The 27710-nt window shown below is 47.2% G+C and overlaps 1 protein-coding gene across 2 annotated transcripts in view; it reads right to left on the reverse strand.

Moving 5' to 3' along the window:
- enox2 (ecto-NOX disulfide-thiol exchanger 2) overlaps window positions 1-27710 on the reverse strand; it is a 309060-nt gene that overhangs the window by 59989 nt on the left and 221361 nt on the right. For both annotated transcript variants that reach the window (XM_031798030.1, XM_031798031.1), the window contains 2 exons: window positions 10078-10227; window positions 2183-2389 (listed from right to left, as the gene is read on the reverse strand). In XM_031798030.1, coding sequence (XP_031653890.1) covers window positions 2183-2389; window positions 10078-10227 — 357 coding nt within the window. The remainder of the gene's footprint in view (window positions 1-2182; window positions 2390-10077; window positions 10228-27710) is intronic.

Below are 27710 nucleotides of genomic sequence, written 5' to 3' on the forward strand. Positions count from 1 at the left end.
CGGAGTTTAGCACTGGACTACCAACTACCGGAGTTTAGCACTGGACTACCAACTACCGGAGGTTAGCACTGGACTACCAACTACCGGAGGTTAGCACTGGACTACCAACTACCGGAGGTTAGCACTGGACTACCAACTACCGGAGTTTAGCACTGGACTACCAACTACCGGAGTTTAGCACTGGACTACCAACTACCGGAGTTTAGCACTGGACTACCAACTACCGGAGTTTAGCACTGGACTACCAACTACCGGAGTTTAGCACTGGACTATCAACTACCGGAGATTAGTACTGGACAACCAACTACCGGAGATTAGTACTGGACTACCAACTACTGGAGATTAGTACTGGACTGCTACTGGAGATTAGTACTGGACTACTACTGGAGATTAGTACTGGACTACTACTGGAGATTAATTTCCTTCATTTAGAACTATTAGGAGAGGGAGGACATTTACTGCACAACACCTGTAGTGGTCTTCTCATTGACCAACATAGTTACGGGCTGTGACTGAAGAGGGAGGACATTTACTGCACAACACCTGTAGTGGTCTTCTCATTGACAAACATAGTTAATTAAAATGAATCACTAACCTTTGACGATCTTCATCAGATGACACTCCCAGGACTCAATGTTACACAATACATGTATGTTTTGTTCGATCAAGTTCATATTTATATCCAAAAACCTGTTTACATTGGCGCCATGTTCAGAAATACCTCCAAAACATCTTGAGAAATTGCAGAGCCACATCAAATGACAGAAATACTCAAACTTTGATTAAAGATACATGTTTTTACATAGAATTAAAGATAAAGTTGTTCTTAATGCAACCGCTGTGTCAGATTTCAAAAAAGCTTTACGGCAAAAGCACAATATTCGATAATCTGAAAACAGCGTTCAACCACAAAAGCAAGCCATACAGTTACCCTCCAAATTGTGGAGTCAACAAAAGTCATAAATAGCATTATAAATCTTTGCTGATCTTCGCCGGAATACACTCCCAGGACTCCCACTTCCACAAGAAATGTTTGTTTTGTTAGATTACGTCCATATTTATGTCTAAATATTCCAAAGGCACAATGCGTGAGAGTTCCATTACAGTTTGTAGAAACATGTCAAACGATGTTTACAATCAATCCTTAGGGTCTTTTTATAATAAATCTTCAATAATATTTCAACCGGACAATAGCGTATTCATAACAGAGGAAAAAGAAAAAACGGCGTGCCCGCGGGACCGCGCAGTAAACAACTGATTGGCCTCAGCCTAGTCCACTTGTTGAAACAGCTCTTATTCAACACCCTCCCACAATAGAAGCCTCAAACAACATTCTAAAGACTGTTGACATCTGCTGGAAGCCTTGGGAAGTGCAATCTGGCCCCATAGACACAGCATATTGGATAGGCAATCACTTAAATGAAACTACAAACCTCAGATTTCCCGCTTCCTGGTTGGATTTGTCTCAGGTTTTTGCCTGCCATATGAGTTCTGTTATACTCAGACATCATTCAAACAGTTTTAGAAACTCCAGAGTGTTTTCTATCCAATACTACTAATAATATGGATATATTAGCATCTGGGACAGAGTAGCAGGCAGTTTACTCTGGACACCTTATTCATCCAAGATACTCAATACTGCCCCCCTGTCACCAAGAAGTTAACTACGTTGGTCAATGAGGAGACAACAAGAAGTGTTGTGCAGTAAATGTCCCCCCTCTTCAGTCACAGACCTTAACTATATTTCTGCTTTTTGTGACACCTCTCTTTGGTAGGAAAATGGCTGAATGCTTTCTGTGACTAGTTGCTGACCTAACATTAGGATATATTCTGCTTTCGCCGAAAAGCCTTTTTGAAATCGGACACTGTGGTTGGATTAACGAGAAGTGTATCTTTAAAATGGTGTAAAATACTTGTATGGTTGAGGAATTTTAATTATGAGATTTCTGTTGTTTTTAATTTGGCGCCGTGCAATTTCACTGGCTGTTAGCGAGGTGGGACGCTAGCGTCCCGAACGATCCCAGAGAGGTTAAGGTCTCTGACTGAAGAGGGAGGACATTTATTGCACAACACCTCTCGTTGTCTCCTCATTGACCAACATAGTTAAGGTCTCTGACTGAAGAGGGAAGACATTTATTCCACAATACAGCTTGAAGTTTAATAGAACATGTAGGAAATGTACCAGACAGGAAGAGGGCTCTGTCCACAGTGAACTCTTCGGCAAATCGGATATGGCAGAAGTTCTTCTTGCTCTTTCGGATTGCGATGATCTCCCCCAACTGGCCAAATACCTCCACAATGAGCGCCTCAGTTGCGTTCTCTGGCAGACCACCCACAAACACAGTCTTACAGCCGGGAGGGCGCTCCCTCATGGCCGGAAAGGGAAGGTCTGTAGATGAGAAGAGAGAGGCATCAATACAGAAAACTACCCGTAAACTTGGACACTATGAATGATAAAGTATTAATTTGACCTGAGTTTAAAGGTGTTAGTTAGTGTTTTTTTCTAACAATGTCCAGAATCTCCTGGCAAGCATCTCCTAGTTAACGTCACCATGCTTTTGAATGCACTGCCAACTGATAATCTGTTTGCAATAGCACTTCTAAAAACTAGCCAGATTATTATAAGCGTTGCTAACTAATCAGTTATATTATTTAATGATAATTACAAAATAAGCAAAATCCCAAAAAGTGACCCAACCAAGTCACATTGCTTCTTGACACAATGACCGCTTAACCTGGAAGCCAGCCGCACCAATGTGTCGGAGGAAACACCGGACACCTGGCGACGGTGCCAGCGGCCGGCCCACCACAGGAGTCGCAAGAGCAAGACCTCAGTGCACACGCCTGTCATTTCAATAGATTGCTAGAAGATGCATATCATTCTAGTGGGAGAAGGCTCGGACTTTCTGACTAGCGAATTGAAAAGTAGCCTAGTTAATTTAAGTGGAAAAAGGATAAAATAACTAATCGGCTGTATAGACAAGAGCCGGCGCTAGTGGTAAAGACTGCATTTATTTGGCCATTTATTTTGTATAACAGACATGCTTTTGTTATAGGTTATGCCATCTCCAAACCAGACACGGTTGATCTGAGCCTTGCTGAAGAAAAACCACATTAGTATCAGACTTTCGGCTGTCACAGATGTACCTCTCCTGACTTTAGTCTATAGTCGGAAGCTGTAGTCTTACCACTCAAACGCGTCCAATATCTGCAGTGCTGCTCGTGGCAACGTCGTCTTGCTGAGTCTACCTTTAAATTATAAAGTCAACCTCAATGTGACCCACCAGAACCTTGAAAACTTAAGGCTTAAAAAAGCTTAACACACTCATTCAACCCCACAAAAAACAACTATTGATGGTTATTATTTTTGTTAGTTTTGGAATCAAAGACAATCGTTTCAGTATAGTTTTCGTTTCTCAAACAGGTTTGTTAATTATTTTATTTCAGTTTACTAAATAGTTCATGATTAGTTTTCATTACAGTTTACTATAACCTTGGTTTACATGCCACCTACAAACTGGGTCCCATAAATCAATCAGAACCGCATTAAAGAAGCAGTTAAATACTCAGTCTGAATTTACAACACAATATAAAACTAGTGTTTCTACAGTGAAAAAAATAATGTGAAATTGATTTATGCATTTAGAAGTACTGTTATCATAATGCAATGTGCAGGCTGTAATTTATGTTATACAATATCCATGTGATTAATTCAGAGGCTTCATGCTGGGAAAAATCTATTAAAGTATTATTTGAAAAATTACATTTGGAAATATCTCCCATGACCAACGAGTAGCAATAATGACGAAAACATACAGCAATACGCTTGGATAACTTTTCTATTGATATCTAATGTTAATGTGAAAACTATTGTGGGATAAACACAAATGCATCCTCTTAGCCAAAAGCTGGTTGATTCTCTCATGTGAATGGTTCATTGCTTGAGAGGGAGACCTGATCCTAGATCTGCATTCCTACTCTGAGATGCCTCTGCCCTCCTAGGGATCTATGGCAGAGCCTTGTGGTGCAAAAGAAAGGCCTCTTATGTTAAAACGTCAGTGATATGAAGTTTGTTTCAAAGCTCAGCTCTTCCAGAGGACCAGACCTGTGCCACTGTTGTTCAGCTAAAGTCCTTCGACATTTAGACGATGGCTGTATGATCTGAAAGTCTGCTTTTAAAACCCAATGTGCATGTATTTTCTAGGTTCAGCGGGGGGGGGGGGGTCTCTATACTACAGAAAGAGTATGAACGGTGGGAGTGACACTGGAGAACGCAATATGTGGTGGCTACTTGTCAACAAGGAGATAGTGCCGATCAGAATCTTCAGCACCATGGAGAGGCAACATTGGTATCCTGGGAGCTGATGTTCAGCACCACAGGACAACAGACAAACGGTAACTTAATGACAATAGAGCTCTCCATTCTTTCCTCGAAATCTCCATCCTGTACAGCCCACTCTGCTTGCTGGGACAAACACACACCTATACTTATGTTAAGATGCATCATCAGTGTTTTCCACTTGTGCCGGCTGTTGTCTATACAGCCAATTACAGACTCATTTTCAGCCTTAAATTAAACTAGACAACCTTTCAATTTGCTAGTCAGAAAAAGTCTGCTAGTGCACTCCGCGTCTAGAATGAACAATATGCATCTTCTAGCGATCTATTGATAGGACTGGCGCCTGTCAGTCACAAAGTGAGCGATGACAGGGAAAGACTGCTGGTTTGACAGTCTGCTATCTGTCCCGCCTCTCGGTACCTGTGTGTGTGTGTGTGTGCGCTGTGTGCATTGTGGTTGCAGTCAAATTTCTACTTGGATGGAGAGAGCATGAATTTGCACGTCCCATATAACGTGGAGTCAAAATCCATTTAGCCTATTGTTTTCTAGAACATTCATTTATTTTCTTTCGTGTGCAGGATCCGATAATAATGAAGGCCCGCCGGCCCAGGACCAGTAAAAACATGTGTCAGTCAATGGCCCGACAGTACATTTTCAGCGCATCTTCGCATTCCAGTTCAATATTTACCTGCTCTGTCGCCAACCATTGAAGACCACAAGCGTAAATGCCATGCTATTTGTATTTGGGCAATATGATTGGCCGTTCATTCAAGCACCACCACGCTTCCACGAGTTACAACTTCTGGAGCAGTACATAGTTGATGACTTCACACAGCATACACCAGCTGCCCAGAGCAACAAGAAGCACCCATCAATCTACTCTCTGAGCTTATTTCTTTTAGAGAAAGTCATTTACAATATTAAACCTTCAATAGTGAACATACTAGCAATATGCTGGCTACTGTTGAGCTACAAAAAGACAGCTAGCATTGGTCTTGGCTAGCCTACTGTTGCCAGCTACTGTTGCCAGTCAATATCTCTTTTGGAACGTTTGTTTGGAGGGACGCAGGAGAAAAAAGAAAAGCAGGAGGGAAAATAAGGAAAGAGGGGGCTAGATAGACGTGAATTGAACAGCTTAAAGCGAGAGAAAGACAGAGTCGAGCGAGAGAAAAGGGGAGTGAAAGAGTCGAGCGAGAGAAAAGGGGAGGGAAAGAGTCGAGCGAGAGAAAAGGGGAGTGAAAGAGTCAAGCGAGAGAAAAGGGGAGGGAAAGAGTACAGCGAGAGAAAAGGGGAGTGAAAGAGTAGAGTGAGAGAAAGAGAGAGAGAGCCACTGCCGGTGTAATTCAGATCAAGGTCAGTGTGAGGGGCAGTATGGTGTCAGGGTAGCCTGGAGGTCCTGCTCCCTGTGATGGCCACCATATGCAGCCTGTTGACCTGCTGCCCTGGGGATGACAGGGCCACTAACTCACCAGGCTCCTCTAACCCTCACACGCCCCTGGACCACACACAAACATACAGGTGAAGGGCAGAAAAAAAGATGACATGGCTTGGATCTCTATGAAAATAAGAGAAAACAGACCCTTCAGCTCTGACCTTTATTTTATTCTCTCTATATTCCTTTTCTTTCTTTTATTTTCCTAGTAGATGTAATCTATTTTCTCTCCTCATCACCTATATCACTGCCCAATATTTTCTAATCTACCGCGAATACTCTTTCATCGTCTTCAGGTTGAGGTCTAAAAGACCCCCTCTTCCTCCTGGCCCATAGTCCTCTAAACATCATCCTCATGGTGCTGTGACCGCCGCAGTGGAGTTTACTATTCTCAACAGTCACAATGATTCACTAACTAATGGCTGAGCAGATGTCTTTCTATTTGGCAAACAGAAAGGGACAGAGGCTCATCACGGAGCCCTGTGATAACTTTAATCTGGAGAATAAATAGGCTTCCTCTGAATTAGGGCTTTAAAGATATCCCTCCTTGAAGAGACTGCCTTTCATGAGGAACATAAAAGTGATAGCGAGAAAATGAATAGAAAGACAGGGAGCGGACAGAGGGGAGCAAGAGAAAGAGGGGGAAGACAGGGAGCAGACTCAGAGGAGACAGAAAGAGGAACTCAGGGAGCGGACAGAGAGAGGAGACAGAAATAGAGGGGAAGACCATAGGTGAGAAGAAGAGGGAGAGCGGGAAAGACGGTAGAAGAGGAGGAGAGAAAAAACCAGGGGGAGAGGGAAGACCATAATAGGCAAGAGGGAGAGAGAGACAGGAAGAATATTCACATTGAAAACACACACACAACATGAAAGCCTTGTGTTCTTAAGGAAGGAGAGGGGATGTGACTCCAGACTGTATTTTCTGTTTTCTGAAGGAGCCTGAATTCCCAACAACTGACGAGAGAAAATGTGCTTTTGTTTTAGTTTAGGGTGAAATTGATCCCTTCCAAATCTGACAAGTGAGCTTTCTTTGAAAAAGTCACCAGACAAAGTTCTCTCTCAGAGATATTAAAGGAGAGCTCCAACTGAGCGTTCTTCACAGACACACACACAAACACGCATGTACGCACACAATCAGAATTGTTATGTAGAGACAGAGAAGCTCCGTTCGTTCTGGCGACTTTTTAAAAGGACATTCTACTTCAAAATGTATGAAAATTACATTTTGCTGACACCATCTAAAATATAATTTAAATTTCCAGAAATGAGCCCAATAACATAGTCAAAATGATTTCTTAAAATGAATTTAACAGATTGGACCATGCATATAGCCTATGCATGGTCTATATTATCAGGTATGCTATTAGCATTAGCACAAGTGTTGGTCACGAGTTGAAATAAAAGATACAAGATATTTTCCATACACACAAAAAGGGGTCTGAGGAGTATTTCAGTCTGTATTAAAGCCCATTCGTGGGGAAAAACTCATTCGGATTAGCTGAGCCTGGCTCCCAAGTGGGTGGGCCTACGCCCTCCCAGGCCCACCCATGGCTGCGCCCCCGCCCAGTCATGTGAATTCCATAGATAATGGCCTAATGAATGTATTTCTACCGACGTCCACTGCCTGTACTTCTCACAAAAACCCCTTCATGCAACCATTTCCACTCACAACACTTTTCCTGGTAGCCACTACTCTTGCTCAACTAAAAATGTAATATCTAATCACGATTGTTTAAGTCACTATCCAAAATATTTTGAGGTAGGGTGGTGAATTACCCCAAGCTATTGGGGTGAAAATTGACCTGTGTTACATTCAGCCCCATTCAGCCCCAATCTCCCCTAGGCACTCTTTGCAAATTGCAGAGCAGTAACATGCTTAACCATGCAGTTGCTAAAAACACTGGGTTTAAAATGGTGCAGTTCACACATATTAAAGGAGTTGATAAATCAATAAAGAAGGAATGAAAACCTGGGATCCGCTTCTTTAACAAATGCCATTAAAACTGCTGCTTTTAAAATTTGCATTATGAATGGTTGTGCATTGACTGCATGTCAGAATGCATGTTTCCCTCCCTATGACACTTGCAACTTGAATGCACCTTGAGAGGAATATTTCTCTCACATAGAACACATAACAAGCTAACTAGGTAAACAGATAAACTATTCTACTATGGGGTTGTCTGTTTTTTCTATTCATTGCTCGTTTTGTTTGCCGTGGAAAAGTAAACGTGGATTGTTCTAGCCTCTTCATAGTGCGCCTCTGCAGAAATAGTTCTTCATGTTCCATATTTTTTTGTGTGGCGGCAATGATTTTGCACCTCTAACTTTATTTAAAAAAATTGTGTTACAGCCTGAATTCAATTTTTTTTATTTTTTTTGTCAGACAATACCCCATAAGTTTTTCAAAATGTTTGAAATTAATAAAAAATGAAAAGATGAAATGTCTTGAGTGAATAAGTATTCAACCCCTTTGTTATGACAAGCCTAAATAAATTGTAGAGGAACATTTTGCATGGACTCACTGTGAATGACTACCTCATCTCTGTACCCCACACACTATCTGTAAGGTCCCTCAGTCAAGCAGTGAATTTCAACCACAGATTCAACAACAAAGACCAGGGAGGTTTTCCAATCCCTCGGAAAGAAGGGCACCTATTGGTAGATGGGTAAAAATAAGAAAAGCAGACATTGAATATCTCTTTGAGCATGGTGACACTTAATTACACTTTGGATGGTGTATCAATACACCCAGTAACTACAAAGATAAAGGCGTCCTTCCTAACTCAGTTGCTGGAGAGGAAGGAAACTGCTCAGGACCAACATTGTAGTTACTCCACAAAGCTAACCTAATTGACAGAGTGAAAAGGAGGAAGCTAGTGAAGAATCAAAATATTCCAAAACATAAATACTGTTTGCAACAAGGCACTAAAGTAATACTGCAAAAAAATGTGTCACAGCAATTAACGTTTTGTCTTGAATACAAAGTGTTGTGTTTGGGGCAAATCCAATACAAAACATTACTGAATACCACTTAATTGTCAATCATAGTGGTGGCTGCATGATGTTATGGTTGTAATCATTAAGGACGGGTGAGTTTTTCAGGATAATAAAGAAACCAAATGGAGCTAAGTACAGGCAAAATCCTAGAGGAAAACCTGGTTCAGTCTGCTTTCCACCAGACACTGGGAGATTTAACTCACCTTTCAGCAGGACAATAACCTAAAACACAAGCCCAAATCTACACTGGAGTTGCTTTCCAAGATGACGATGAATATTAGTGAGGCATTAGGGTTAGCAGTGTGGTTAGGTTTAAAATCGGATTTTATGACGGTACTCAGAAAGAATAAGAACACGGCATAAGCCATGGCAAAATCAGCAGAATTGCAGGAAATTAGCTTTAAAACTGCAATTCTTTCTCTCAACCCCATGACAAAGTGTGTAGAATTTCAGGAAACAACTTAAGTGTTCTATCTGCACTATGGCAAAACATGTAGAATTGCAGGAGATTAGCTTAAAAACAGCAACATTTTGTCTCTGAGGTAGCTGACTTTGCCACCGCTGCTGAAACAAATCCTAGGTGAAACCATGAGGGAGTAGGAGGTCTATCAGTGGACTATGAGTGTATATAGTTTCTCACACAAGAACCAGTGTGTATGTCTGCATGTTGTGTGTATCTACATGGTGTCTGTATCTACAAGGTGTGTACCCATAACACCTACTGCTAGGCTAGAGAGTTTATAAGCTGTCAGAATTGTAATGTGGAGACGATAAGGCCCTGCAGAACTTCCCTGGGCCAGATCAGTTACACAGAGACCTTGACACCTTTTCATTCCCTTGCATTTTAGACCAGATCACTGGAGTCAATATTGGCATTTACAACGCAGGAGGAGAGAAGGCTTATGGCTGCATAAATTAACTGTGAGGAGAGAGATGGTGGTCTCAGTCATAGTCAGTATTCAGGTAATAGAGAAGGTAGACGCTAAGAATGAAATGTAGTAAAAATATGACTTCTTTATTAAAGGGGAAGTTCAGTATTTTACAACTTAAAGGGATACTTTGGGATTTCAGCAATGAGGCCCTTTATCTACATACCCAGAGTCAGATGAATTAGCAAATATTATTTTTATGCCTTTGTGTGCAGTTTAAAATAAGTTGCTAGCATTAGCGCAATAACATTAGCATTAGCGCAATAACTATAGGTCTATGGGTATCTGCTAGCATGCGGGTTGCCCCATCACTTCAATAGATTTTTTGCTGATGGCTTAAATTAAATAGACTTACTTGGGTAAGAGGTCAATAGACTTACTTGGGTTTGGGGGGAAGAGGGTGCAGCTCTGGTAGTGAATGATCTCCTTAACGATGGGTAGATCATGGGGCAGGGGGGGTGGGGGCACGTAACCAAGGCCGGGCATCATGGGGTTCATGCCTGTCATCATGCCAAGGCCTGAGTCGAAATCTGAAGGAGACACACACACATGAGAATGGAATAACACGCATATAAAAACAACATTTCCACAGGCATTAGTTCATCCATGTTGAAATTTTCATGTTTCATTAGACATTGTGTGTCTCTCCATGAACACTTTGGCCTTGTGTGTCAACAATGGTGACACAAGGCCAGCAGCATACCACCCTGCATCCCAATGCTGGCTTACTTCTAAAGCGAAGTAGGGTTGGTCCTGGATGAGAGACCAGATACTGCTGGAAGTGGTGTTGGAGGCACCCTGGTAAATAAATCCCAATGGACATTGCCCTGTGAAGGGTGCCGTCTTTCGGATGGGACGTTAAAATGGGTGTCCTGACTCTGTGGTCACTAAAGATCCCATGGCACTTATGGTAAGAGTAGGGGTGCTAACCCTGGTGTCCTGGCTAAATTCCCAATCTGGCCCTCATACCATCATGGTCATCTAATAATCCCCAGCTGACAATTGGCTCATTCACCCCCCCCCTCCTCTCCCCTGTAACTATTCCCCAGGTCGTTGCTGTAAACGAGAACGTGTTCTCAGTCAACTTACCTGGTAAAATAAGAGCATAAAGAAAATAAAAAATAAATCCTACAAACATCCTACAAAGTGGAGCTACATGAGCTTCTACTGACTCTGCTCTCTGCTACTGATTAGCTGACCTTTGATCTTCCTGTCAGTAGTCAGAGGCAGGGAGAGATGGATCTGAGAATTAGCACACAAGTGAGCCTTCAATTCACAGGTAGAGGACTATCGATTTAGACTGCAGCTGGATTCACTCTGCACACTAGCTGAGTTCCAGCAGATCATTTTTTTTAATGGAAATTACATTTCCTCTACTGCACCTGCAGATAACTGTGGGCTTGAAAGCTTGTCTTCATTGTGCGTGTGCCTTGATGGACCACACAAAAGCCTGAGTATAACTAAATACCACTTAGTAAAACCATGTGGATAACTTATGTTTAAATCCCAGAAAGGGCAACGAAAGCTTTTCAATAATTTCAGCTTTCTGTGTGTGAGAGAGGAAGGTATTTGGATGAAGGATGAGGAAGAGGGGGAAACAAGCCAGAGGTGTAACTGGACAAATCAGAGGAGAGGACAGTAAAAGTAGAAGAGAACGTCTAGGTCCGCTTCATCTCTTTTACAGTGACCCTTATTGATGACCTCATCTCTGGTAAGTAAGTGATAAGAGGGACCCTGTTGCCTGGGTGATGATGACTCCTGCCCAGAGAGGCGGAGGAGAGGTGAAATGATGGCAGTAGGAGAGATAGAGGGAGGGAGGGAGGGAGGGGTACAGCGGACACAGTGTCTTCTGAATACCAAGGCCAGTCTCAGTGGCAGTAAGAGGCCCACAGAGGAAATCTCTGGTCAACCGTCGGGCTGTTCTGGGTTAGGGAGGGAGGCCCACTGCAGAGCTCTGTCATGGGCCTTACTGCAACAGGTGTGAGCTGCTTCATAACTGCGACTTAGTAGGGCTGCACAGTTAATAAAATTCTCATCGAAATTGCAATATTGACAAACTATAAAAACGCAACCGTCTTGCGGCTGCTTCCCACACACACACCAAGCCTCGCCCCCAGCAACTAGAGTCTGGTTTCAATGATGGACTCCTATCATAGAGGAACTACGTCACTACCTTATGCACGTGAATAAAATACTAAATAGTAGCTAGCAAGATGGAGATCAGAGGTTATTTCACATCAACTACCTTAACTTAAACCATTGCAAAGGTTTTGCCTGCAAACTTTGGTTTTGAATCGCGACAGTCTGGCATGTCTGCCTCGTGATTTGTTGAGTGAGTCCCGGGAATAATTGTTTTCTCTTATAGACATAGGAAGTGACTTAGTTCCTCTATGTCAAGAGTCCATCAGTGAAACCAGACCCTGGTCAGTGGGTTAAGACAGTTATTCCTCCTGGCTGTTTGTTAGATTCACAGTTGGCATGCTGTTCTGAGATAGAACAGATTATTGTTTGAAACAATGATATTACTTTTCTTTTTAATATGTCATTCAATTTCTAGAATTCACACAGCTCACATATGTTCTGATCTTTATTGCACGTCAAATTGCAATATTTTGTAAAACATCCGCAACTCGATTTTTGGCCCACTTCGTGCAGCCCTACCACTTGACACTGAGGAAATGGGCACAGTGCTGATGAATAATGGAAAACACTCCTGGCTGCCACACACACATTTTGAGCACAGAGAATAATTTCCTCAAAGTCACAGAGTCACTCTTGAAGAAACACAAAGCTATTAAATAAAAGATTTCTGCACCATATTTATTCATGAACATGACAGATGATAGGAACCAAACCAGGCTCCGGGTGCACATCAAGAAAAGATCTGGTTTGATCAAGACCAGCCTGTTTCCATTTCACTGCTGAATTTGTCTTATTCCTTCCAGTCTGTGTGTGTGTGATTATATATGTCTGTCTGTCTGTGTGATTATATCTGTCTGTCTGTGATTATGTCTGTCTGTCTGTCTGTCTGTCTGTCTGTCTGTTTATATCTGTCTGTCTGTCTGTGTGTGATTATATCTGTCTCTGTCTGTGATTATATCTGTCTGATTATGTCTGTCTGTCTGTCTGTCTGTGATTATATCTGTCTGTCTGTCTGTCAGTGTGTGATTATGTCTGTCTGTGTGTGATTATATATGTCTGTGTCTGTGTGTGTGATTATATCTGTCTGTCTGTCTGTCTGTGTGTGTGATTATGTCTGTCTGTCTGATTATGTCTGTCTGTCTGTGTGTGTGATTATGTCTGTCTGATTATGTCTGTGATTATATCTGTCTGTCTGTGTGTGTGTGATTATGTCTGTGTCTGTGTGTGTGATTATATCTGTCTGTGTCTGTGTGTGATTATGTCTGTCTGTCTGTGTGTGTCTGTGTGTGATTATGTCTGTCTGTCTGTGTGTGTGTGTGATTATGTCTGTCTGTCTGTCTGTGTGTGTGTGATTATGTGTGTCTGTGTGTGATTATGTGTGTCTGTGTGTGATTATGTGTGTCTGTCTGTGTGTGTGTGATTATGTCTGTGTCTGTGTGTGTGATTATATCTGTCTGTCTGTCTGTGTGTGATTATGTCTGTCTGTCTGTGTGTGTGTGTGATTATGTCTGTCTGTCTGTGTGTGTGTGATTATGTCTGTCTGTCTGTGTGTGTGTGATTATGTCTGTCTGTCTGTGATTATGTGTGTCTGTGTGTGATTATGTGTGTCTGTCTGTGTGTGTGTGTGTGATTATGTGTGATTATGTGTCTGTCTGTCTGTCTGTGACAGGTAATAGAGTACTTGACCTGACGTCAAAACCCTATTTTTAACCACAAATCCATTAAATGTTTTTATTCTTTATACTGTAAAACCAGACAACATAAATGTGCTTTGCCTCTAGTATTCCATCAGTACATGTGCCTTTGTTAACAAACAGTTATTCTCCTAAATGTCCTTTCTCCTTCATGTCACACTCACTCAATTGCGTTCCGACCTCTCTCTCTACACAACTACTTGGCTTTATTGCAAAAAATATAATAAAAAAACACTTTTTGGTGTAAATTTAAAGTCAGGGCATAAGGTTTACCAGTGTGAATCAGTGTTACGTTTAAAATCGGATTTTTAAAAAGAGAAATCGTAGAAATAGGCAGGGTTTGAAATTGCTTTCACCTGGAGAGTCTCATGGAAAGAGCAAGTTTTCTTAATGTTTTGTACACTCAGTATATATCAATGTACACAGAAAAAATAAATCATGCGAGTACTCGAACAGTTGAAAAATGTCAAATGCCCATCCCTGGTCTGTGTCCTATTCCATTGACAGCCAGAGGACAGAACTGTGTATGATAACAATTTACCCTCTGCCATTCTCAGGGATTTTCAGCTACAGCAGGATTGTTATTTAACCTTTATTTAACTAGGCAAGGTGGTTAAGAACTAATTCTTATTTACAATGACGGCCTACACCGACCAAACCCGGACGACGCTGGGCCAATTGTGCGCCGCCCTATGGGACTCCAATCACGGCCGGGTGTGATAGAGCCTGGAATTGAACCAGGGTGTCTGTGGTGACGCCTCGAGCACTGAGATGCAGTGCCTTATACCGCTGTGCCACTTGGGAGCCCCCTGTAACAATGGATACTCAACCCCTCAATACATGTTTCACATCTTTCAACATATTCGGTTGGAAACTCCCACACACGCAGACACACGCGGGTGCATGCAAGTGTGTTAGACGCAAGTGTGTACATGCACACACACCATCTTCAGTGTGAAACAGACCTCTTCCAGCCAGAGGTAAAATGGTCTAGAGACAGAGACAGAGCAGGAGTCTCCTGAAAAGAAACATCAGCAGAGAACTGTCTTCTTTCTCCGCTTTCTCCACCCCCCCACCCCACTGGCTCCATCTCTCCACCCCACTGGCTCCATCTCTCCACCCCCCCCACCCCACTGGCTCCATCTCTCCACCCCCCCCCCCCACCCCACTGGGTCCATCTCTCCACCCCACTGGCTCCATCTCTCCACCCCACTGGCTCCATCTCTCCACCCCCCCACCCCACTGGCTCCATCTCTCCACCCCCCCCACCCCACTGGGTCCATCTCTCCACCCCACTGGCTCCATCTCTCCACCCCCCCACCCCACTGGGTCCATCTCTCCACCCCACTGGCTCCATCTCTCCACCCCCCCACCCCACTGGCTCCATCTCTCCCTTTCTCCCCCCCCCCCCCCCCCCCCCCCACTGGCTCCATCTCTCCCTTTCTCCACCCCCCCCCCCACCCCACCCCCACCCCACTGGCTCCATCTCTCCCTTTCTCCAACCCCTCCCCCACCCCACTGGCTCCATCTCTCCCTTTCTCCCCCCCCCCCCACTGGCTCCATCTCTCCCTTTCTCCACTCCCCCACCCCACCCCACTGGCTCCATCTCTCCCTTTCTCCCCCCCCCCCCACCCCACTGGCTCCATCTCTCCCTTTCTCCACCCCCCCACCCCACTGGCTCCATCTCTCCACCCCACTGGCTCCATCTCTCCCAAGCAAGCAGGCACACATGCCACTTTCACACACACACATCCCACAGTCCTATGTCTCTCCATGTTAACCAATCAGCTTCCCAGAGGATTGTTGAAGGTAATCACATTTCATGCTGCCCATCAATCAAAAGTCCAGCCAGGAATAAAAAATGTGGCATTTGACTCTAGACACCTCCTGGCTATCAACACATTACATCAGTCCTCTCCCTCTCTCACCTCCTCTCCCCCTTCCCAGGGTAAATTGTCCCCTACAGCAAAATGTGTGCTGGGTGGAGGGAGAAAGGGTGAGGGAGGAAGAATATGAAAGGCTATGTCCACCAGTAATGTGGAGCAGAGCATGCTGGGTGATCTCTAACTGAAGAAAGTAACTAGAGAACGTACACAAGCCAACTGATACATTTCAGCCATCTCCTGTGATTGCCTTTGGTTAGCATTCTTTGTTTAGCCAAGGCCAGCGTGCGTCCTTCAGAAATGGGAGTTCATATTTCTTACAGAGTGTGTTGTGGACGCACTCTGTGACGATGATGTAGTTTGCTTTGTTTTGCTAATTCATGTTTTTACTGCCAGCTAGCAACTGTACGCTTGCTTACTCTTGTTGTTTTTGCCATCTCATTTCAGACAGTTAGCATTTGATTGTGTAGTATAATGTACACCAGCGCCTAGTTTAATATGCCCCGTGGTTGAATAGATGTGCAGATTATGTATTTTGTTAGCTATGAGCCTTGTGGATGTAGCTATATATGTATACACACACTGAACAAAAATATAAAACGCAACCTGCAACAACTTCAGAGTTACAGTTCATATAAGGAAATCAGTCAATTGAAATAAATTCATTAGGCCCTAATCTATGAATTTCCCATTACTGGGCAGGGCACAGCCATTGGTGGACCTGGGAGGGCATAGGCCCACCCACATGGAGCCAGGCTGAGCCAATCAGAATGAATTTTTCCACACAAAAGGGCTTTATTACAGACAGAAATACTCCTCAGTTTCATCAGCTGTCTGGGTGGCTGGTCTGACGATCCTGCAGGTGAAGCCGGATGTGGAGGTTCTGGGCTGGCGTGGGTACACATGGTCTGCGGTTGTGAGGCCATTTGGACATACTACCTAATTCTCTAAAATGACATTGGCCTCCATTCAGATAACATTAAATTATTTGCCAAAAGCTCTGGTGGACATTCCTGCAGTCAGCATGCCAATTGCACACTCCCTCAAAACTTAAGACTGTGTTGCATTGTGACACAGTCTGTGGCATTGCGTTGTGACACAAAACTTTTGAATTGTTAGATACTACTGCACTGTTGGAGCTAGGAACACAAGCATTTCACTACACCCACAATAACACCTGCTAAATTCATGTACATCATGTGACCAATAAAATTGGATTTGAAAACTGCACATTTTAGAGTGGACTTTTATTGTCTCAGCACGAGATGCACCTGTGTAATGACCATGCCGTTTAATCTTGATATGCCACACCTGTCAAGTGGATGGATTATCTTGGCAAAGGACAAAAACTCACCAACAGGGATGTAAACAAATTTGTGCACAACATCTGAGAAATAAGCTTATTGTGCGTATGGAAGATGTCTGGGATATTTTATTTCAGCTCATGAAATATGGGACAAACACTTTACATGTTGCGTTTATAAACATTTTTTTTATTCAAATGATTTCATTTTAACCCCTTTTTCTCCACAATCTTGTGACATTCAAATTACGATTTTGTTTCATCGCTGCAACTTCTCAATGGGCTCGGGAGAGGCGAAGGTCGAGTCATGCGTCCTTCGAAACATGACCCTCCAAACCACGCTTCATAACAACCGCCTGCTTAACCCGGAAGCCAGCCGCACCAATGTGTCGGCGGAAACACCGCTCAACTGATGACAGAAGTCAGCCTGCAGGTGCCCGGCCTGCCACAAGGAGTTGCTAGAGAACGATGAGCCAAGTAAAGCCCCCCCGGCCAAACCCTCCCCTAACCCGGGCAACGCTTTGGCAATTGTGTGCCACTCCATGGGACTAATGGTCACACGGGTCTGTAGTGACACCTCAAGCACTGCAGTGCCTTAGACCGCTGTGCCACTCGGGAGGACTGTTACATTGATATTTTTGTTCAGTATACAAGTTCATGCAGTTGTGTGAGGATGGTGCTGATGCAGTTGTGTGAGGATGGTGCTGATGCAGTTGTGTGAGGATGGTGCTGATGCAGTTGTGTGAGGATGGTGCTGATGCAGTTGTGTGAGGATGGTGCTGATGCAGTTGTGTGAGGATGGTGCTGATGCAGTTGTGTGAGGATGGTGCTGATGCAGTTGTGTGAGGATGGTGCTGATGCAGTTGTGTGAGGATGGTGCTGATGCAGTTGTGTGAGGATGGTGCTGATGCAGTTGTGTGAGGATGGTGCTCCACCCCTCTGATCTTTCATTAGTGAAATAGCAGCCATGTTATTCGGCTGTATTGTCTATCTATTGTAGCCATATTATTGTTTAAAGCCTACGTAATTTGAGGTTGTATTAAGATTAAACCTGCCATTTAGTATTGCATTTAATTTCCCCTTTTTCAGAACCACACTCTTGGTTAAAACATTTGACAAGCCATAGCTTAAAGTGCCTTAACCCATACACTGTGCCGTTCCTGTGAATCAGCATTATTAAACCACCTCAACTGGAATCCTACCCCTCTGTCCTCTGTCCTCTTACAAGCACCTGTGAGAGAACACACTGTGATAAGAAAATAATACACAGTCCACTTCAGGGAGGGAGGTGCTGCCCATATACTGTTTAACAGGGAAATGAAAAAGTTATATTTTTGCACACCGAGATCTCATTAATTGCCAAAGAAACATAAAAAAAAAAAAAAAAATTACATTACGACGATAACGACATCATGAGCATGGCCACAAGTGTTCAGATAATCACGAGACTCACTTTTGTCATCATATTTACTGAATATCGGTCATGGACAGAATTATCATCCCTTATGGATATATTGGTAAAAGGCCAATGTTGGCCAATAATACCGGGCATATATTGGTCAGGCACTAGTTTTCAAATGATCCCTCTACACACTTCTAAAAGAGAACTCGCACTACATCCCTGCCAAAGATACCCCTCTTTCAACTCATCAGTCATAGATCTCTCTCCATGCTCCTGAAAGACATATCCCTCTCTCTTTTCCTCTGCCAAAGATCTCCCTCTCTGTACTCCTCGCTATCAGAAATCTAGTCTACTTCTCCCAGGCTATAAATGTGCAGCTACAGATCTCTCCCTGTGTCTCTATCAGTCCTCACTCTGCCAACAGCACTAGCAGCACAAAGCAGAGCAGAGCTTGGAAACGACTTACAGCTCCTCAACATTAACTCAGCAATGACAGAGATACAGAGGGGCCAAAAGCTTCTAGTGGAAGAAGAAAATAAACTTGGGTTTTCTTTTTCTTAACTATTAATGCAGGCAAATAAATGTTCAAGCCAGAAACACAAGAAGCTTCTTAAACCTACTGCTTCTACTAGTACAATATCAATAGTTTAAATAATTCATCAGGTAAAAACCTAAGAGGCCAAAACACTTGCTGGCTACTTCTATTAGAATATTGCATAAATAGTTAAAAAGGTGATGACAGTAAGACTACATACACAGTGTGTGTGTGCGCGCAGTGGTTGTTGAGGTTATAACATACATAACTGTATGAATCCCCAGGGAACCTTCCCTAGAGCCTGTTTATGTATTCAGAGGGGTGTGTGTCAGGCTAAATCAATTCAGAAGGGAGTGTGTGTTGCAGACTAACGCATTCCTGTGGGAATTTGTGTGTGTTAGGCTTGCCATCTAGTTTGGTCTGTCCACACATCTTCCTTAGCCTCATACACTGCAGTGTGTCAAAAGCACTCTGTCCAATCGCAACTCTAATCAAAATCCAAACAAACAAATCAATGACATCATCGCTGTGGAGAGAGAATATTAGGTCTCATTAGTGTTATGCAGTGCTTCTGCAGTTGGGACGACAACAATTCCTCAGAGTGGAGACTCCACAGAAAGGCAGCTATTTCTCTCCTGTGAGGACTAGAAGAGGCACCATATCCACTAGACATGTCCCCATTGTGAAGTCTCTACAGTACCATGTCCCCATAGTGAAGTCCCTACAGTACCATGTCCCCATAGTGAAGTCCCCACAGTCCCATGTCCCCATAGTGAAGTACCCACAGTCCCATGTCCCTACAGAACCATGTCCCCACAGTCCCATGTCCCCATAGTGAAGTCTCTACAGTCCCATGTCCCCATAGTGAAGTCTCTACAGTCCCATGTCCCCATAGTGAAGTATTTACAGTCCCATGTCCCCATAGTGAAATATTTACAGTCCCATGTCCCCATAGTGAAGTCTCCACAGTTCCATGTCCCCATAGTGAAGTCTCCACAGTACCTTGTCCCCATAGTGAAGACTCCACAGTCCCTTGTCCCCATAGTGAAGACTCCACAGTCCCATGTCCCCATAGTGAAGACTCCACAGTCCCATGTCCCCATAGTGAAGACTACACAGTCCCATGTCCCCATAGTGAAGTATTTACAGTCCCATGTCCCCATAGTGAAGTATTTACAGTCCCATGTCCCCATAGTGAAGTATTTACAGTCCCATGTCCCCATAGTGAAGTATTTACAGTACCGTGTCCCCATAGTGAAGTACTGTACCCTGTCTTCACAAAACAACACACTGGAACACACTGGTTAAATCAAGGTCGTTTCCACATCATTTCAATGAAATTACGTTGAACCAAAGTGGAAAAGTCGTTGAAAAGACGTCTGTGCCTCTTTAGACCCTGTCCGTCTCCACAGCATTTTATTTCTTTAAGTTGACTGAGCCTCATCTCCCGGTAGCTACTTGGCTCTAGACAGACTGACGATGCAATGACTTGGTGGCAGGTGGTGTTGCGTACCACAGAGGCAAAACATCTAATCAAGACTGCTGATTAATGTGTCAAATGTCTTGGATAATAAATGGTTGTTGGGGAAGTCCCCACTCCGAGCAAGAGAGAAAGAATGAAAACAGTATGAGGAAACAGAGGATGGAAAGCCCTAAAAGATTCCATATGGTCCTAATTTGTCTGGACCTGTATCTTCAATAAAGTTAATTTTTTATAAAGTCATGATAAATCCTACTGTAATGTAAAGCTAATCTCTTTCTTTCTGGGCCATTGAGATGTATTTGTATTTGTTATGGATCCCCATTAGCTGCTGCCAAGGCATATAATTTTCAATTCTTTGAGAGTAGATGGGCGGCCGACCGACCGAGAGAGCGAGAGACCAACCGAGAGAGAGACGAACCGAGAGAGCAAAGGAGAGCGAGACAGACAGACAGAGCGAGCGACTGAGCGACCGTCCGACAGAGCGAGCGAGCGACAGAGCGAGCGAGCGACAGAGCGACCGACAGAGCGACCGACCGACAGAGCGAGAGAGAGCGAGACAGACCGAGAGAGAGCGAGACAGACAGACCGAGAGAGAGCGACAGACAGACCGAGAGAGAGCGACAGACCGAGAGAGAGCGACAGACAGACCGAGAGAGAGCGACAGACAGACCGAGAGAGAGCGACAGACAGAGCGACCGAGAGAGAGCGAGACAGACAGACAGACAGACCGAGAGAGAGCGACAGAGACAGACAGACAGACCGAGAGAGAGCGACAGACAGACAGACCGAGAGAGAGCGACAGACCGAGAGAGAGCGACAGACAGACAGACCGAGAGAGAGCGAGACAGACAGACAGACCAGACCGAGAGAGAGCGAGACAGACAGACAGACCAGACCGAGAGAGAGCGAGACAGACAGACCAGACCGAGAGAGAGCGAGACAGACAGACAGACCGAGAGAGAGCGAGACAGACAGACAGACCGAGAGAGAGCGAGACAGACAGACAGACCGAGAGAGAGCGAGACAGACAGACAGACGAGAGAGAGCGAGACAGACAGACAGACCGAGAGGAGCGAGACAGACAGACAGACCGAGAGAGAGCGAGACAGACAGACAGACCGAGAGAGAGCGAGACAGACAGACAGACCGAGAGAGAGCGAGACAGACAGACGAGAGAGAGCGAGACAGACAGACCGAGAGAGAGCGAGACAGACAGACAGAGAGAGAGCGAGACAGACCGACCGAGAGAGAGCGAGACAGACCGACCGAGAGAGAGCGAGACAGACCGACCGAGAGAGAGCGAGACAGACCGACCGAGAGAGAGCGAGACAGACCGACCGAGAGAGAGCGAGAGAGAGCGAGACAGAGCGAGACAGACAGAGCGAGACAGAGCGAGACAGACAGACCGAGAGAGAGCGAGACAGACAGACCGAGAGAGAGCGAGACAGACAGACCGAGAGAGAGCGAGACAGACCGACCGAGAGAGAGCGAGACAGACCGACCGAGAGAGAGCGAGAGAGAGCGAGACAGAGCGAGACAGACAGAGCGAGACAGAGCGAGACAGACAGACCGAGAGAGAGCGAGACAGACAGACCGAGAGAGAGCGAGACAGACAGACCGAGAGAGAGCGAGACAGACAGACCGAGAGAGAGCGAGACAGACAGACCGAGAGAGCGAGAGAGAGCGAGACAGAGCGAGACAGAGCGAGACAAGACAGACCGAGAGAGAGCGAGACAGACAGACCGAGAGAGAGCGAGACAGACAGACCGAGAGAGAGCGAGACAGACAGACCGAGAGAGAGCGAGACAGACAGACCGAGAGAGAGCGAGACAGACAGACCGAGAGAGAGCGAGACAGACAGACCGAGAGAGAGCGAGACAGACAGACCGAGAGAGAGCGAGACAGACAAGACCGAGAGAGAGCGAGACAGACAGACCGAGAGAGAGCGAGACAGACAGACCGAGAGAGAGCGAGACAGACCGAACCGAGAGAGAGCGAGACAGACCGAGAGAGAGCGAGACAGAACCGAGACAGACCGAGAGAGAGCGAGAGAGAGCGAGAGAGAGCGAGAGAGAGCGAGACAGACCGAGAGAGAGCGAGACAGACCGAGAGAGAGCGAGACAGACCGAGAGAGAGCGAGACAGACCGAGAGAGAGCGAGACAGACCGAGAGAGAGCGAGACAGACCGAGAGAGAGCGAGACAGACCGAGAGAGAGCGAGACAGACCGAGAGAGAGCGAGACAGACAGAGAGAGAGCGAGACAGACCGAGAGAGAGCGAGACAGACCGAGAGAGAGCGAGACAGACAGACAGACAGACAGACCGAGAGAGAGCGAGACAGACAGACAGACAGACCGAGAGAGAGCGAGACAGACAGACAGACAGACAGACCGAGAGAGAGCGAGACAGACAGACAGACAGACAGACCGAGAGAGAGAGCGAGACAGACAGACAGACAGACCGAGAGAGAGAGACAGACAGACAGACAGACCGAGAGAGAGAGCGAGACAGACAGACAGACCGAGAGAGCGAGACAGACAGACAGACCGAGAGAGAGCGACAGAGAGACAGACCGAGAGAGAGCGACAGAGAGACCCGACCGAGAGAGAGCGACAGAGAGAGAGCGACAGAGAGACGAGAGAGAGCCGACAGAGAGACCGACAGACAGAGAAGAGCGACAGACAGACAGACCGAGAGAGAGCGACAGACAGACAGACCGAGAGAGAGCGACAGACAGACAGACCGAGAGAGAGCGACAGACAGACAGACCGAGAGAGAGCGACAGACGACCGAGAGAGAGCGACAGACAGACAGACCGAGAGAGAGCGACAGACAGACCGAGAAGAGAGCGACAGACAGACAGACCGAGAGAGAGCGACAGACAGACAGACAGACAGACCGAGAGAGAGCGACAGACAGACAGACCGAGAGAGAGCGACAGACAGACAAGACAGACAGACCGAGAGAGAGCGACAGACAGACAAGACAGACAGACAGAGAGAGAGCGACAGACAGACAGACAGACCGAGAGAGAGCGACAGACAGACAGACCAGACCGAGAGAGAGCGACAGACAGACAGACAGACCGAGAGAGAGCGACAGACAGACAGACCGAGAGAGAGCGACAGACAGACCGAGAGAGAGCGACAAGACAGACCGAGAGAGAGCGACAGACAGACCGAGAGAGAGCGACAGGCAGACAGACAGACCACGAGGAGAGAGCGACAGACAGACAGACCCGAGAGAGAGCGACAGACAGACGACCGAGAGAGAGCGGCAGACAGACAGACCGAGAGAGAGAGACAGACCAGACAGACAGACCGAGATAGAGCGACAGACAGACAGACCGAGAGAGAGCGAGACAGACAGACAGACAGAGAGAGAGCGAGACAGACAGACAGACAGACCGGAGAGAGAGCGACAGACAGACCGAGAGAGAGCGACAGACAGACAGACAGACCGAGAGAGAGCGACAGACAGACAGACAGACCGAGAGAGAGCGACAGACAGACAGACAGACAGACCGAGAGCGACAGACAGACAGACAGACAGACCGAGAGAGAGCGAGACAGACAGACAGACCGAGAGAGAGCGACAGACAGACAGACAGACCGAGAGAGAGCGACAGACAGACAGACCGAGAGAGAGCGACAAGACAGACAGACCGAGAGAGAGCGACAGACAGAGTCAGACAGACCGAGAGAGAGCGACAGACAGACAGACAGACAGACCGAGAGAGAGCGACAGACAGACAAGACAGACAGACCGAGAGAGAGCGACAGACAGACAGACAGACCGAGAGAGAGCGACAGACAGACCGAGAGAGAGCGACAGACAGACCGAGAGAGAGCGACAGACAGACCGAGAGAGAGCGACAGACAGACCGAGAGAGAGCGACAGACAGACCGAGAGAGAGCGACAGGCAGACAGACAGACCGAGAGAGAGCGACAGACAGACAGACCGAGAGAGAGCGACAGACAGACAGACCGAGAGAGAGCGACAGACAGACAGACAGACCGAGATAGAGCGACAGACAGACAGACCGAGAGAGAGCGAGACAGACAGACAGACAGACAGACAGACAGACAGACAGAGAGCGAGACAGACAGACAGACAGACAGACCGAGAGAGAGCGACAGACAGACCGAGAGAGAGCGACAGGCAGACAGACCGACCGAGAGAGGCGACAGACAGACAGACCAGACCGAGAGAGAGCCCGACAGCCAGACCGACAGACAGACCGAGCAGAGCGACAGACAGACAGACAGACCGACCGAGAGCAGACAGACAGACAGACGCCGAGAGAGCGACAGACAGACAGACCAGACAGACCGAGAGAAGAGCGAAAACCAGAGAGGACAGGCAGACAGACAGGACGAGCGAGAGCGAAGACAGACCGACAGAAGACCGAGCGAAAGCCGACAGACAAGAACCGCAGACCCGAGAGGCGACAGACCAGACAGACAGACAGACCGAGAGAGAGCGAAGACAGAACCGAGACCGAGAGCGACAGACCGAGACCAGAGCCGAGACAGACCGGAGAGAGCGAGACAGACCGAGAGAGAAGCGAGACAAGACCAGAGAGAGGCGCCGACAGACCCGAGAGAAGGAGGAAGACGAGGAAAAAAACCGAAGGGAGGAGCGAGACAGGACCCGAGAGAGCGAACAGACGAGAGAGAGCGAGACAGACGAGAGAGCGAACAGACCGAGAGAGAGCAGACAGACCGAGAGAGAGCGAGACAGGACCGAGAGAGAGCGAGAACAGGACCGAGAGAGAGCGAGACAGACCGAGAGAGAGCGAGACAGACCGAGAGAGAGCGAGACAGACAGACAGACCGAGAGAGAGCGAGACAGACAGACAGACCGAGAGAGAGCGAGACAGACAGACAGACCGAGAGAGAGCGAGACAGACCGAGAGAGAGCGAGACAGACCGAGAGAGAGCGAGACAGACCGAGAGAGAGCGAGACAAGACAGACAGACCGAGAGAGAGCGAGACAGACAGACAGACCGAGAGAGAGCGAGACAGACCGAGAGAGAGCGAGACAGACCGAGAGAGAGCGAGACAGACCGAGAGAGAGCGAGACAGACGAGAGAGAGCGAGACAGACCGAGAGAGAGCGAGACAGACCGAGAGAGAGCGAGACAGACCGAGAAGGAGCGGAGACAGACCGAGAGAGAGCGAGACAGACCGAGAGAGAGCGAGAACAGACCTAGAGAGAGCGAGACAGACCGAGAGAGAGCGAGACAGACCGAGAGAGAGCGAGAACAGACCGAGAGAGAGCGAGACAGACCGAGAGAGAGCGAGACAGACCGAGAGAGAGCGAGACAGACAGACAGACAGACCGAGAGAGAGCGAGACAGACAGACCGAGAGACCGAGAGAGAGCGAGACAGACAGACAGACCGAGAAGAGAGCGAGACAGACAGACAGACCGAGAGAGAGCGAGACAGACAGACAGACCGAGAGAGAGCGAGAGACAGACAGACAGACCGAGAGAGAGCGAGACAGGACAGACAGACAGACCGAGAGAGAGCGAGACAGACAGACAGACAGACCGAGAGAGAGCGAGACAGACAGACAGACAGACCGAGAGAGAGCGAGACAGACAGACAGACAGACCGAGAGAGAGAGCGAGACAGACAGACAGACAGACAGACCGAGAGAGAGAGCGAGACGACAGACAGACAACGACCGAGAGAGAGAGAGCAGACACAGACAGACCGAGAGAGAGAGAGCGAGACAGACAGACAGACCGAGAGAGAGAGCGAGACAGACAGACAGACCGAGAGAGAGCGAGACAGACCGAGAGAGAGCGAGACAGACGAGAGAGAGCGAGACAGACAGAGAGAGAGCGAGACAGACAGAGAGAGAGCGAGACAGACAGAGAGAGAGCGAGACAGACAGACAGACAGACCGAGAGAGAGCGAGACAGACAGACAACCGAGAGAGAGCGAGACAGACAGACCGAGAGAGAGCGAGACAGACAGACAGACAGACAGAGAGAGAGCGAGACAGACAGACAGACAGACCGAGAGAGAGAGCGAGACAGACAGACCAGACAGACCGAGAGAGAGAGCGAGACAGACAGACAGACAGACCGGAGAGAGAGCGAGACAGACAGACAGACAGACCCGAGAGAGAGAGCGAGACAGACAGACAGACAGACCGAGAGAGAGAGCGAGACAGACCGAGAGAGAGAGACAGACCGAGGAGAGAGCGAGACAGACCGAGAGAGAGCGAGACAGACCGAGAGAGCGAGAACAGACCGAGAGAGAAGCGAGACAGACCGAGACAGACCGAGAGAGAGCGAGACAGACCGAGAGAGAGCGGAGAGAGACCGAGAAGAGCGAGACAGACCCGAGACAGACCGAGAGAGAGCGAGACAGACCGAGAGGAGAGCGAGACACAGACCGAGACGAGAGCGAGACAGACCGAGAGAGAGCGAGACAGACCGAGAGAGACGAGACAGACGAGAGGAGCGAGACAGACCCGAGAGAGAGCGAGACAGACCGAGAGAGAGAGAGACAGCCGAGAGAGAGCAGACAGACGAGGAGAGCGAGACAGACCGAGAGAGAGCGAGACACGACCGAGAGAGAGCGAGACAGACCGAGAGGAGAGCGAGACAGACCGAGAGAGGAGCGGAGACAGACCGAGAGAGGCGAGCAGACCGAGAAGAGCGAGACAGACCGTACAGACAGACCGAGAGAGAGCGAGACAGACAGACAGACAGACCAGACCGAGAGAGAGCGAGACAGACAGACCGAGAGACCGAGAGAGAGCGAGACAGACAGACAGACAGACAGAGAGAGAGCGAGAGACAGACAGACAGACCGAGAGAGAGCGAGACAGACAGACAGACAGACCGAGAGAGAGCGAGACAGACAGACCGAGAGAGAGCGAGACAGACAGACAGACAGACCGAGAGAGAGCGAGACAGACAGACAGACAGACCGAGAGAGAGAGCGAGACAGACAGACAGACAGACCGAGAGAGAGAGCGAGACAGACAGACAGACCGAGAGAGAGCGAGACAGACAGACCGAGAGAGAGCGAGAGAGAGCGAGACAGACAGACCGAGAGAGAGCGAGACAGACAGACAGACAGACCGAGAGAGCGAGACAGACAGACAGACAGACCGAGAGAGAGAGCGAGACAGACAGACAGACAGACCGAGAGAGAGAGCGAGACAGACAGACAGACAGACAGACCGAGAGAGAGAGCGAGACAGACCGAGAGAGAGAGCGAGACAGACAGACAGACCGAGAGAGAGAGCGAGACAGACAGACAGACCGAGAGAGAGAGCGAGACAGACAGACAGACCGAGAGAGAGAGCGAGACAGACCGACAGACCGAGAGAGAGAGCGAGACAGGACCGACAGACCGAGAGAGAGAGCGAGACAGACCGAGAGAGAGAGCGAGACAGACCGAGAGAGAGAGCGAGACAGACCGAGAGAGAGAGCGAGACAGACCGAGAGAGAGAGCGAGACAGACCGAGAGAGAGAGCGAGACAGACCGAGAGAGAGCGAGACAGACCGAGAGAGAGCGAGACAGACCGAGAGAGAGCGAGACAGA

This window comes from Oncorhynchus kisutch, linkage group LG19 (genome assembly GCF_002021735.2).
Source record: "Oncorhynchus kisutch isolate 150728-3 linkage group LG19, Okis_V2, whole genome shotgun sequence".
In the NCBI taxonomy this organism is placed as follows: Eukaryota; Metazoa; Chordata; class Actinopteri; order Salmoniformes; family Salmonidae; genus Oncorhynchus; species Oncorhynchus kisutch.